The 13,677-nt window shown below is 41.8% G+C and overlaps 1 protein-coding gene across 2 annotated transcripts in view; it reads right to left on the bottom strand.

The window, feature by feature from the left end:
- Positions 1-13,677, bottom strand: part of LOC124033516 (neuropilin-2-like) — a 279,974-nt gene that overhangs the window by 244,426 nt on the left and 21,871 nt on the right. For both annotated transcript variants that reach the window (XM_046345568.1, XM_046345650.1), the window contains exon 2: positions 3,674-3,851. In XM_046345568.1, the coding sequence (XP_046201524.1) occupies positions 3,674-3,851 (178 nt within the window). The remainder of the gene's footprint in view (positions 1-3,673; positions 3,852-13,677) is intronic.

Raw genomic sequence — 13,677 nt, 5'->3', positions numbered from 1 at the left:
TAAAAATGCAAACTTTTCTTTTTATGTTTCCCAATTTGTATTTATAAGAAATTCACTGAGGAGGACGGTCCTCCCCTTCCTCCTCTGAGGAGCCTCCACTGACCAATGTTTATCATATATCCTGATGCCTAGCCACCTTACCCCTATACACATCTAACCCTACCAATTCAGTATCCATGTTGTAAATATGATAATATAATAGACCGTGAAACTGACCCTGTATTTACTTACTTCCTTCCTTGTGTTATCATTTATATTTCTCGTGTGTTTTTTGTTGTACTTAACTTTTTTCATAAATGTTTTTATCGTACTACTGATATTGATTATTGCGTTTATTGGGAATGAGCGAAGTCAACAATCTGTGTTTCTATCACTCCTGTGCTACTGACGAAGAGCGGCAGAGTGTCTTTCAACAACAGCTGCTAAAAGATTAATGTTCTCATTCCAAAAAGACTGCCAGGAAGCATCCTGAGCCATAAATCTCTCTTTTAGAAACATGTCCTTGTATTATTGATGGCTTGTTAATAAATGGAAGAAGGGCGGAGAGAGAGAGGCTGATAGGATATGACTGGGAATGTTCACGTCCCAAATAAGACCATAGTCCCTATATAGTGCACTACTTTAGATCAGAGTCCAATGGAACCCTAGTCCCTATATAGTGCACTACTTTTGCCCAGAGCCCAATAACACCCTAGTCCCTATATAGTGCACTACTTTAGACCAGAGCCCAATAACACCCTAGTCCCTATATAGTGCACTACTTTAGACCAGAGCCCAATAACACCCTAGTCCCTATATAGTGCACTACTTTAGACCAGAGCCCAATAACACCCTAGTCCCTATATAGTGCACTACTTTAGACCAGAGCCCAATAACACCCTAGTCCCTATATAGTGCACTACTTTAGACCAGAGCCCTATTCCCTATATAGAACACTACTTTAGACCAGAGCCCTATTCCCTATATAGAACACTACTTTAGACCAGAGCCCAATAACACCCTAGTCCCTATATAGTGCACTACTATAGACCAGAGCCCTATGGAGACCTAAGATGCCATTTGGGACACGTCCACTATCTGTCTGCAAGGTTAGGCTTTACTAGGAGTGTCCTGTCGTCTATCAGCTTGTAGACTTGTAGACTAAACTCCATCTCAGCCCTGTACATGTATTTTGACTGTGTACATCTGTTCAGGGAAGCCTCTACCGACAGTGTAATGAATGTACAGGACAGTAGAAATAAAACAAAATGTACTTCTTTGTGTTTTACTATTTTCTACATTGTCGAATAATAGTGAAGACATCCAAACTATGAAATAACACATATGGAATCATGTAGTAACCAAAAAAGTGTTAAACAAATCAACATATATTTTATATTCTTCAAAGTGAAATGAAATAATACACATGGAATCAAATTCAAAATCAAAATCAAATCAAATGTATTTATATAGCCCTTCGTACATGAGCTGATATCTCAAAGTGCTGTACAGAAACCCAGCCTAAAACCCCAAAACAGCAAAGCAATGCAGGTGTAGAAGCAATGCAGGTGTAGAAGCAATGCAGGTGTAGAAGCAATGCAGGTGTAGAAGCAATGCAGGTGTAGAAGCAATGCAGGTGTAGAAGCAATGCAGGTGTAGAAGCAATGCAGGTGTAGAAGCAATGCAGGTGTAGAAGCAATGCAGGTGTAGAAGCAATGCAGGTGTAGAAGCAATGCAGGTGTAGAAGCAATGCAGGTGTAGAAGCAATGCAGGTGTAGAAGCAATGCAGGTGTAGAAGCAATGCAGGTGTAGAAGCACGGTGGACACTCCTGTATTAACCAGCACAGTTTCATAGTGTTGATGTCTTCACTGTTATTCTACAATGTAGCAAATAGGACAAAATAAAGAAAAACCTTTGAATGAGTAGATGTGTCTAAACGGTTGACTGGTTCTGTATGTTGCCTTTATAAGTGTATATGCAGCTCAGTGCCCGCTGATACAACGGTATTCTATGTGACGTTTGGAGAGTTGGACAATGGTCAATCTCTTCCCGAAATAACGGACGGTCTGGAATCTGGCTGTGCTTCTCTGACTTACCAATAGAGGGTAGAAGAAGAAACAGAACTGATGTCAGGCATATGGAATGGAATGCTCCCAATACTCCACTGATTCTCTAGGGTTCTAGAATTCTGTGGCTGTTGTTGTTGATGTGGAATTTGATTACAGAGAGATGAGGAATATGGTGTGGGAGATTACAGAGAGATGGGGAATGTGGTGTGGGAGATTACAGAGAGATGGGGAATGTGGTGTGGGAGATTACAGAGAGAGAGAGATGGGAGGGAATGTGTGGGAGATAACAGAGAGATGGGGAATATAGTGTGGGAGATAACAGAGAGATGGGGAATATGGTGTGGGAGATTACAGAGAGATGGGGAATGTGGTGTGGGAGATTACAGAGAGATGGGGAATGTGGTGTGGGAGATTACAGAGAGATGGGGAATGTGGTGTGGGAGATTACAGAGAGATGAGGAATGTGGTGTGGGAGATTACAGAGAGATGGGGAATATGGTGTGGGAGATAACAGAAAGATGAGGAATATGGTGTGGGAGATTACAGAGAGATAACGCCAAGAGCTTCTTATGAGGGAAACTGAGACAGAAACAGCAGGGAGCTGGAAATTGTGTTGGATATAAACAGAACAGATCTCACTGTGGTGTTGGATATAAACAGAACAGATCTCACTGTGGTGTTGGATATAAACAGAACAGATCTCACTGTGGTGTTGGATATAAACAGAACAGATGTCACTGTGGTGTTGGATATAAACAGAACAGATCTCTCTGTGGTGTTGGATATAAACAGAACAGATCTCACTGTGGTGTTGGATATAAACAGAACAGATCTCACTGTGGTGTTGGATATAAACAGAACAGATCTCACTGTGGTGTTGGATAAAAACAGAACAGATCTCTCTGTGGTGTTGGATATAAACAGAACAGATCTCACTGTGGTGTTGGATATAAACAGAACAGATCTCACTGTGGTGTTGGATATAAACAGAACAGATCTCACTGTGGTGTTGGATATAAACAGTGTAGATCTCACTGTGGTGTTGGATATAAACAGAACAGATCTCTCTGTGGTGTTGGATATAAACAGAACAGATCTCCTTCTCAGTGGTGTTGGATATAAACAGAACAGATCTCACTGTGGTGTTGGATATAAACAGTGTAGATCTCACTGTGGTGTTGGATATAAACAGAACAGATCTCACTGTGGTGTTGGATATAAACAGTATAGATCTCTCTGTGGTGTTGGATATAAACAGTGTAGATCTCAATGTGGTGTTGGATATAAACAGAACAGATCTCTCTGTGGTGTTGGATATAAACAGAACAGATCTCCTTCTCGGTGGTGTTGGATATAAACAGAACAGATCTCTCTGTGGTGTTGGATATAAACAGAACAGATCTCTCGGTGGTGTTGGATATAAACAGAACAGATCTCCTTCTCGGTGGTGTTGGATATAAACAGAACAGATCTCCTTCTCTGTGGTGTTGGATATAAACAGAACAGATCTCTCTGTGGTGTTGGATATAAACAGAACAGATCTCACTGTGGTGTTGGATATAAACAGAACAGATCTCTCTGTGGTGTTGGATATAAACAATATAGATCTCCTCCTCTGTCTCACCTGCAGTCTAGCTTCTCCAGTTCAAAGTGGGGGTTGAAGTTGAGGACGATACGCTGGGAAGGTTCTGGGGCGGTGACGACCCAGCGACAGCTCTGGTGAGGGGGGTACTCCAGAGGATACCCTGGGGTGGTGATGTACCCGGCATTGCTGGCGTCAAAATGTCCGCCACACGCCTCACCTATAGGACAGACAACAACAGAGGTTTTCAATCAGAACGTGAGGACAGACAACACAGAGGTTTTCAGTCAGAACGTGAGGACAGACAACACAGAGGTTTTCAGTCAGAACGTGAGGACAGACAACACAGAGGTTTTCAGTCAGAACGTGAGGACAGACAACACAGAGGTTTTCAGTCAGAACGTGAGGACAGACAACACAGAGGTTTTCAGTCAGAACGTGAGGACAGACAACACAGAGGTTTTCAGTCAGAACGTGAGGACAGACAACACAGAGGTTTTCAGTCAGAACGTGAGGACAGACAACACAGAGGTTTTCAGTCAGAACGTGAGGACAGACAACACAGAGGTTTTCAGTCAGAACGTGAGGACAGACAACACAGAGGTTTTCAGTCAGAACGTGAGGACAGACAACACAGAGGTTTTCAGTCAGAACGTGAGGACAGACAACACAGAGGTTTTCAGTCAGAACGTGAGGACAGACAACACAGAGGTTTTCAGTCAGAACGTGAGGACAGACAACACAGAGGTTTTCAGTCAGAAGAGGACAGACAACACAGAGGTTTTCAGTCAGAACGTGAGGACAGACAACACAGAGGTTTTCAGTCAGAACGTGAGGACAGACAACACAGAAGTTTTCAGTCAGAACGTGAGGACAGACAACACAGAGGTTTTCAGTCAGAACGTGAGGACAGACAACACAGAGGTTTTCAGTCAGAACGTGAGGACAGACAACACAGAGGTTTTCAGTCAGAACGTGAGGACAGACAACACAGAGGTTTTCAGTCAGAACGTGAGGACAGACAACACAGAGGTTTTCAGTCAGAACGTGAGGACAGACAACACAGAGGTTTTCAGTCAGAACGTGAGGACAGACAACACAGAGGTTTTCAGTCAGAACGTGAGGACAGACAACACAGAGGTTTTCAGTCAGAACGTGAGGACAGACAACACAGAGGTTTTCAGTCAGAACGTGAGGACAGACAACACAGAGGTTTTCAGTCAGAACGTGAGGACAGACAACACAGAGGTTTTCAGTCAGAACGTGAGGACAGACAGAAGTTTTCAGTCAGAACGTGAGGACAGACAGAGGTTTTCAACGTGAGGACAGAGGTTTTCAGTCAGAACGTGAGGACAGACAACACAGAGGTTTTCAGTCAGAACGTGAGGACAGACAACACAGAGGTTTTCAGTCAGAACGTGAGGACAGACAACACAGAAGTTTTCAGTCAGAACGTGAGGACAGACAACACAGAGGTTTTCAGTCAGAACGTGAGGACAGACAACACAGAGGTTTTCAGTCAGAACGTGAGGACAGACAACACAGAGGTTTTCAGTCAGAACGTGAGGACAGACAACACAGAGGTTTTCAGTCGTGAGGACAGACAACACAGAAGTTTTCAGTCAGAACGTGAGGACAGACAACACAGAGGTTTTCAGTCAGAACGTGAGGACAGACAACACAGAGGTTTTCAGTCAGAACGTGAGGACAGACAACACAGAGGTTTTCAGTCAGAACGTGAGGACAGACAACACAGAAGTTTTCAGTCAGAAAGTGAGGACAGACAACACAGAGGTTTTCAGTCAGAACGTGAGGACAGACAACACAGAGGTTTTCAGTCAGAACGTGAGGACAGACAACACAGAAGTTTTCAGTCAGAACGTGAGGACAGACAACACAGAGGTTTTCAGTCAGAACGTGAGGACAGACAACACAGAGGTTTTCAGTCAGAACGTGAGGACAGACAACACAGAGGTTTTCAGTCAGAACGTGAGGACAGACAACACAGAGGTTTTCAGTCAGAACGTGAGGACAGACAACACAGAGGTTTTCAGTCAGAACGCGAGATAATAAAACCTGTTCTGGATCTACTAATGTCCGTGGGAAGAGACTATACCTCTTCATCCCAAAACCGCAGGGCCTGGACTTGACAAAGGAAACTCAGCTATTTGGGAACGGAGAACAGCTTGAATATCACCACGACATCTATCGCTGTTGAACGAACCAAATCTATGGCGGCACGTTGAGGGTTAAACCGTCCACACCGTATTCTCACTGTGCTGTAGCAGACCAGTCAGTAAACCTAAAGGACACACGGGATCACAGTAGTGCACTCTCTCTGCCTGTCCGTTGTATAATAACCTCACTGTCAGTAGACAGGAAGTGACAGACAAGCTGTCTCTGTGTTAGAGGTCAGGGGTCGGGTTAACGCTGTGAGTTAGATGGAGAGGCTCACAAAGCATCCGTTCTGACCCGACACACACTCACACACACACACACTAGTCCACCCTCCCCCCCACACACACAAACACACTCACACTCACATACGCTAGTCCCCCCCCCACACTCACAAACACACTCACACACACTAGTCCCCCCCACACACACAAACACACTCACATACACTAGTCCCCCCCACACACACACACACACTCACACTCACATACACTAGTCCCCCCCACACAAACACAAACACACTCACATACACTAGTCCCCCCCCCACACACACACACACTCACACTCACATACACTAGTCCCCCCACACAAACACACTCACACACACTAGTCCCCCCCCACACACACAAACACACTCACATACACTAGTCCCCCCCACACACACACAAACACACTCACACTCACATACACTAGTCCCCCCCCACACACACAAACACACTCACACTCACATACACTAGTCCCCCCCCCCCCACACAAACACACTCACACTCACATACACTAGTCCCCCCCCCCACACACACACACACACTCACATACACTAGTCCGACCCCCCCCACACACAAACACACTCACACTCACATACACTAGTCCCCCCCCACGCCGGAAGCTTCAACACAGGGCGTTATTTCTCTTCTCTGTGTATTATATGATGAGTAAGCCCCTCAGCTGTCAACCACAGTCACTTTTCACTTTCAATTACTTCACCAAAACAGAGATTGATGTGTTAGAGAGGCAGGAAGGGAGACAAGCATGTAGAGCATTAGACAACAGCAGAGTAGAGCAGAGTAGAGCAGAATAGAGTAAAATAGAGTAGAATAGGGGAGACTAGACTAGACTAGACTAGACTAGAGTAGAGTAGAGTAGAGTAGAGTAGAGTAGAGTAGAATAGACTAGACCGAGACTAGAGTAGACTAGAGTAGACTAGAGTAGAGTAGACTAGAATAGAGTAGAATAGAGTAGAGTAGACTAGAATAGAGTAGACTAGAGTAGACTAGAGTAGAGTAGACTAGAGTAGAATAGAGTAGAGTAGACTAGAATAGAGTAGAATAGAGTAGAGTAGAGTAGAATAGAGTAGAGTAGAGTAGAGTAGAGTAGAGTAGAGTAGAATAGAGTAGAGTAGAGTAGAGTAGAGTAGAATAGACTAGAGTAGACTAGAATAAAGTAGAATAAACTAGACCGAGACTAGAGTAGACTAGAGTAGACTAGAGTAGAGTAGACTAGAGTAGACTAGAGTAGAGTAGACTAGAGTAGACTAGAGTAGACTAGAATAGAGTAGAATAGAGTAGAGTAGACTAGAATAGAGTAGACTAGAGTAGACTAGAGTAGAGTAGACTAGAGTAGACTAGAGTAGAGTAGACTAGAATAGAGTAGAATAAAGGAGACTAGAGTAGACTAGAGTAGAATAGAGGAGACTAGACTAGACTAGAGTAGAATAGAGGAGACTAGAGTAGAGTAGAATAGAGGAGACTAGAGTAGAGTAGAGTAGAGTAGACTAGAATAGAGTAGAATAAAGGAGACTAGAGTAGACTAGAGTAGAATAAAGGAGACTAGAGTAAAATAGAGTAGAATATAGTAGACTAGAGTAGAACAGACTAGACTAGAGGAGACTAGACTCGAGTAGAATAGACTAGACTAGAGTATAATAGACTCGACTAGACTAGAGTAGAATAGAGTAGAATAGGCTAGAGTAGACTAGAATAGAGCAGACTAGAAGAAAGTAGAATAGACTAGACCCATACTAGAGTAGAATATGGTAGACTAGAGTAGAATACACTAGAGTAGACTAGAATAGAGCAGACTAGAATAAAGTAGAATAGAGAAGAATAGAGTCGAATATAATAAAGAAGAATAGACTAGACTAGACCCAGACTAGAGTAGACTAGAGTAGAGTAGAGTAGAATAGAGTGGAACAGACTAGACTAGAGTAGAATAGAGTAGAATAGAGTAGAATAGAGAAGAATAGAGTTGAATATAATAAAGAAGAATAGACTAGACTAGACCCATACTAGAGTAGAATATGGTAGACTAGAGTAGAATAGAGTGGAACAGACTAGACTAGAGTAGAATAGAGTAGAATAGAGTAGAATAGAGAAGAATAGAGTCGAATATAATAAAGAAGAATAGACTAGACTAGACCCAGACTAGAGTAGACTAGAGTAGAGTAGAGTAGAATAGAGTGGAACAGACTAGACTAGAGTAGAATAGAGTAGAATAGAGTAGAATAGAGAAGAATAGAGTCGAATATAATAAAGAAGAATAGACTAGACTAGACCCATACTAGAGTAGAATATGGTAGACTAGAGTAGAATAGAGTGGAACAGACTAGACTAGAGTAGAATAGACTAGACTAGAGTAGAATAGAGTAGAGTAGAGTAGAATAGAGTAGAATAGACTAGAGTAGACTAGGGTAGAGTAGACTAGAATAGAGTAAAATAGAGAAGACTAGAGTCGAATATAATAAAGAAGAATAGACTAGACTAGAGTAGAGCAGAGTAGAATAGACTAGAGTAGAATAGAGTAGAGTAGAATAGACTAGAGTAGACTAGAGTAGATTAGACTAGAGTAGAATAGAGTAGAATAGACTAGAGTAGAATAGAGTAGACTAGAGTAGAGTATAGTAGAACAGACTAGAGTAGAATAGAGTAGACTAGAGTAGAGTATAGTAGAACAGACTAGAGTAGAATAGAGTAGACTAGAGTAGAATAGACTAGAGTAGAGCAGAGTAGACTAGAGTAGAGTATAGTAGAACAGACTAGAGTAGACTAGAGTAGAGTATAGTAGAACAGACTAGAGTAGAATAGAGTAGACTAGAGTAGAATAGACTAGATTAGAGCAGAGTAGACTAGAGTAGAGCAGAGTAGACTAGAGTAGAGCAGAGTAGACTAGAGTAGAGCAGAGTAAACTAGAGTAGAGCAGAGTAGACTAGAGTAGAGCAGAGTAGACTAGAGTAGAGTAGACTAGAGTAGAGCAGAGTAGACTAGAGTAGAGCAGAGTAGACTAGAGTAGAGTATAGTAGAACAGACTAGAGTAGAATAGAGTAGAGTAGAGTAGAATAGAGTAGACTAGAGTAGATTAGACTAGAGTAGAATAGAGTAGATTAGAGTAGATTAGACTAGAGTAGAATAGAGTAGATTAGACTAGAGTAGAATAGAGTAGAGTAGAGTAGAATAGAGTAGAGTAGAATAGAGTAGAGTAGAGTAGAATAGAGTAGACTAGAGTAGAATAGACTAGAGTAGAATAGAGTAGATTAGACTAGAGTAGAATAGAGTAGAATAGACTAGAGTAGAATAGAGTAGACTAGAGTAGAGTATAGTAGAACAGACTAGAGTAGAATAGAGTAGACTAGAGTAGAGTATAGTAGAACAGACTAGAGTAGAATAGAGTAGACTAGAGTAGATTAGACTAGAGTAGAGCAGAGTAGACTAGAGTAGAGTATAGTAGAACAGACTAGAGTAGAATAGAGTAGACTAGAGTAGAGTATAGTAGAACAGACTAGAGTAGAATAGAGTAGACTAGAGTAGATTAGACTAGAGTAGAGCAGAGTAGACTAGAGTAGAGTATAGTAGAACAGACTAGAGTAGAATAGAGTAGACTAGAGTAGAGTATAGTAGAACAGACTAGAGTAGAATAGAGTAGACTAGAGTAGATTAGACTAGAGTAGAGCAGAGTAGACTAGAGTAGATTAGACTAGAGTATTTTTTTGATTTGTATTTATTTGACCAGGTAAGTTGACTGAGAACACATTCTCATTTACAGCAACGACCTGGAGAATAGTTACAGGGGAGAGGGGGGGGGGGGTGAATGAGCCAATTGTAAATTGGGGATGATGAGGTGGCCATGATGGTTTGAGAGCCAGATTACCAGGGTTAACACCCCTACTCTTACAATAAGTGCCATGGGATCTTTAATGACCTCAGAGAGTCAGGACACGCATTTAACGTCCCATCCGAAAGACAGTACCCTACACAGGGTAGTGTCCCCACTCACTGCCCTGGGGTATTATTTAGACCAGAGGAAAGAGTGCCTCCTACTGGCCCTCCAACACCACTTCCAGCAGCATCTGGTCTCCCATCCAGGGACCGACCAGGACCAACCCTGCTTAGCTTCAGAAGCAAGTACACTAGAGTAGACTTGAATAGAGTTGAGTGCAGTGGAGTAGAGTAGAGTAGAGTAGAGTAGAGTAGAGTAGAGTAGAGTAGAGTAGAGTAGAGTAGAGTAGAGTAGAGTAGAGTGCAGTGGAGTAGAGTAGAGTAGACTAGAGTAGAGTGCAGTAGAGTAGAGTAGAGTAGAGTAGAGTGCAGTGGAGTAGAGTAGAGTAGACTAGAGTAGAGTGCAGTAGAGTAGAGTAAAATAGAGTAGAGTAGAGTAGAGTAGAGCAGAGTAGACTGGAGCAGAGTAGAGCAGAGTAGACTAGAGTAGAGTGCAGTAGAGTAGAGTAAAATAGAGTAGAGTAGAGTAGAGTAGAGCAGAGTAGACTAGAGCAGAGTACAGCAAAGTAGTGCAGAGTAGAGAGCATTACAGTGGTGAAGAGTAGAGTAGAGTTGAGTAGAGTAGATGACAGTAGGTTTGAGTAGAGTATAGTACAGTAGAGTAGAAGAGTAGAGTAGAGTAGAGTAGAGTAGAGTAGAGCAGAGCAGAGCAGAGTAGAGTAGAGTACAGTAGAGTAGAGTAGAGTAGAGTAGAGTAGAGTAGAGTAGAGTAGAGTAGAGTAGAGTATAGTACAACCTACATTGACTGCAGCACGGCCAAGTGTAATGGAATGAAAGACAGAACACACACACACACACTACAGTAAAAAAACACACACACACACACACACACACACACACACACACACACACACACACACACACACACACACACACACACACACACACACACACACACACACACACACACACACACACACACACACACACACACTACAGTAAAAACACAAGTTGTAGTTGGTGTCTCTCCAGCCCCATGGTCCCAGCAGGAGGTTCTGAAAGGCCTTCAAACAGACACGTTTGATTGACAGTTTCAGGTCTGCTTGTGTGGCTGGCTTTCACACACACACACACACACACACACACACACACACACACACACACACACACACACACACACACACACACACACACACACACACACACACACACACACACACACACACACACACACACACACACACACACACACACACACACTGTGGCTGGCTTCCACCACAATATCTGTGACCAATCACACCTCAACATCTGCTCTATGCCAGTTCATCTTTCCTGGAACACAATGATCCTTATGGGTCACATCCCCTTCACTCTTCACCATCGCTACATGTCCTGCATACTGGAAAGGAGCACTAGAACACAAAATCACTGGAACACTAGTTCTAGAACACTACACCAGTACTAGAACACTAGAACACTAGATCACTGGAACACTAGTTCTAGAACACTACACCAGTACTAGAACACTAGAACACTAGATCACTGGAACACTAGTTCTAGAACACAACAACACTTCTAGAACACGATATTACTGGAACACTAGTTGAAGAACACTACAACACTACTAGAACACTAGATTACTGGAACACTTGTTCGAGAACACTACACCACTACTAGAACACTAGATTACTGGAACACTAGTTCTAGAACACTACAACACTACTAGAACACTAGATTACTGGAACACTAGTTCTAGAACACTACAACACTACTAGAACACTAGATTACTGGAACACTAGTTCTAGAACACTACACACTACTAGAACACTAGAACACTAGAACACTAGTTCTAGAACACTACACCACTACTAGAACACTATATTACTGGAACACTAGTTCTAGAACACTACAACACTACTAGAATACTAGATCACTGGAACACTAGTTGTAGAACACTACACCACTACTAGAACACTAGATTACTGGACCACTAGTTCTGGAACACTACACCAATACTAGAACACTAGATTAATTGAACACTAGTTCTAGAACACTACAACACTACTAGATCACTAGATTACTGGAAAACTAGTTCTAGAACACTACAACACTACTAGAAAACTAGATTAATTGAACACTAGTTCTAGAACACAACAACACTTCTAGAACACGATATTACTGGAACACTAGTTGAAGAACACTACAACACTACTAGAACACTAGATTACTGGAACACTTGTTTGAGAACACTACACCACTACTAGAACACTAGATTACTGGAACACTTGTTCGAGAACACTACACCACTACTAGAACACTAGATTACTGGAACACTTGTTCGAGAACACTACACCACTACTAGAACACTAGATTACTGGAACACTAGTTCTAGAACACTACAACACTACTAGAACACTAGATTACTCGAACACTAGTTCTAGAACACTACAAAACTACTAGAACACTAGATTACTGAAACACTAGTTCTAGAACACTACAACACTACTAGAACACTAGATTACTCGAACACTAGTTCTAGAACACTACACCACTACTAGAACACTATATTACTGGAACACTAGTTCTAGAACACTACAACACTACTAGAACACTAGATTACTCGAACACTAGTTCTAGAACACTACAACACTACTAGAATACTAGATCACTGGAACACTAGTTGTAGAACACTACACCACTACTAGAACACTAGATTACTGGACCACTAGTTCTGGAACACTACAACAATACTAGAACACTAGATTAATTGAACACTAGTTCTAGAACACTACAACACTACTAGATCACTAGATTACTGGAAAACCAGTTCTAGAACACTACAACACTACTAGAAAACTAGATTAATTGAACACTAGTTCTAGAACACTACAACACTACTAGAAAACTAGATTACTGGAACACTAGTTCTAGAACACTACAACACTACTAGAATACTAGATCACTGGAACACTAGTTCTAGAACACTAGATTACTGGAACACTAGAACTAAAACACTAGATTACTGGAACACTAGTTCTAGAACACTACACCTCTACTAGAACACTAGATTACTGGAACACTAGTTGTAGAACACTACACCACTAATAGAACACTAGATTACTGGAAGACTAGTTCTAGAACACTACAACACTACTAGAACACTAGATTACTGGAAGACTAGTTCTAGAACACTACAACACTACTAGAACACTAGATTACTGGAACACTAGTTCTAGAACACTACACCACTACTAGAACACTAGATTACTGGAAGAGTAGTTCTAGAACACTACAACACTACTAGAACACTAGATTACTGGAACACTAGTTCTAGAACACTACAACACTACTAGAACACTAGATCACTGGAAACACTAGTTCTAGAACACTAGATTACTGGAACACTAGAACTACTAAACACTAGATTACTGGAACACTAGTTCTAGAACACTACACCACTACTAGAACACTAGATTACTGGAAGACTAGTTCTAGAACACTACAACACTACTAGAACACTAGATTACTGGAAGACTAGTTCTAGAACACTACAACACTACTAGAACACTAGATTACTGGAAGACTAGTTCTAGAACACTACAACACTACTAGAACTCAGCCAGGTTCAACACAGACCTGGTATCATTCAAACACTGTCTGCCT

This window comes from Oncorhynchus gorbuscha, linkage group LG01 (genome assembly GCF_021184085.1).
Source record: "Oncorhynchus gorbuscha isolate QuinsamMale2020 ecotype Even-year linkage group LG01, OgorEven_v1.0, whole genome shotgun sequence".
Taxonomy (NCBI): domain Eukaryota; kingdom Metazoa; phylum Chordata; class Actinopteri; order Salmoniformes; family Salmonidae; genus Oncorhynchus; species Oncorhynchus gorbuscha.
Note: the sequence above shows the minus strand (reverse complement) of the source record. Positions and strands in the feature narration are given on the sequence as shown.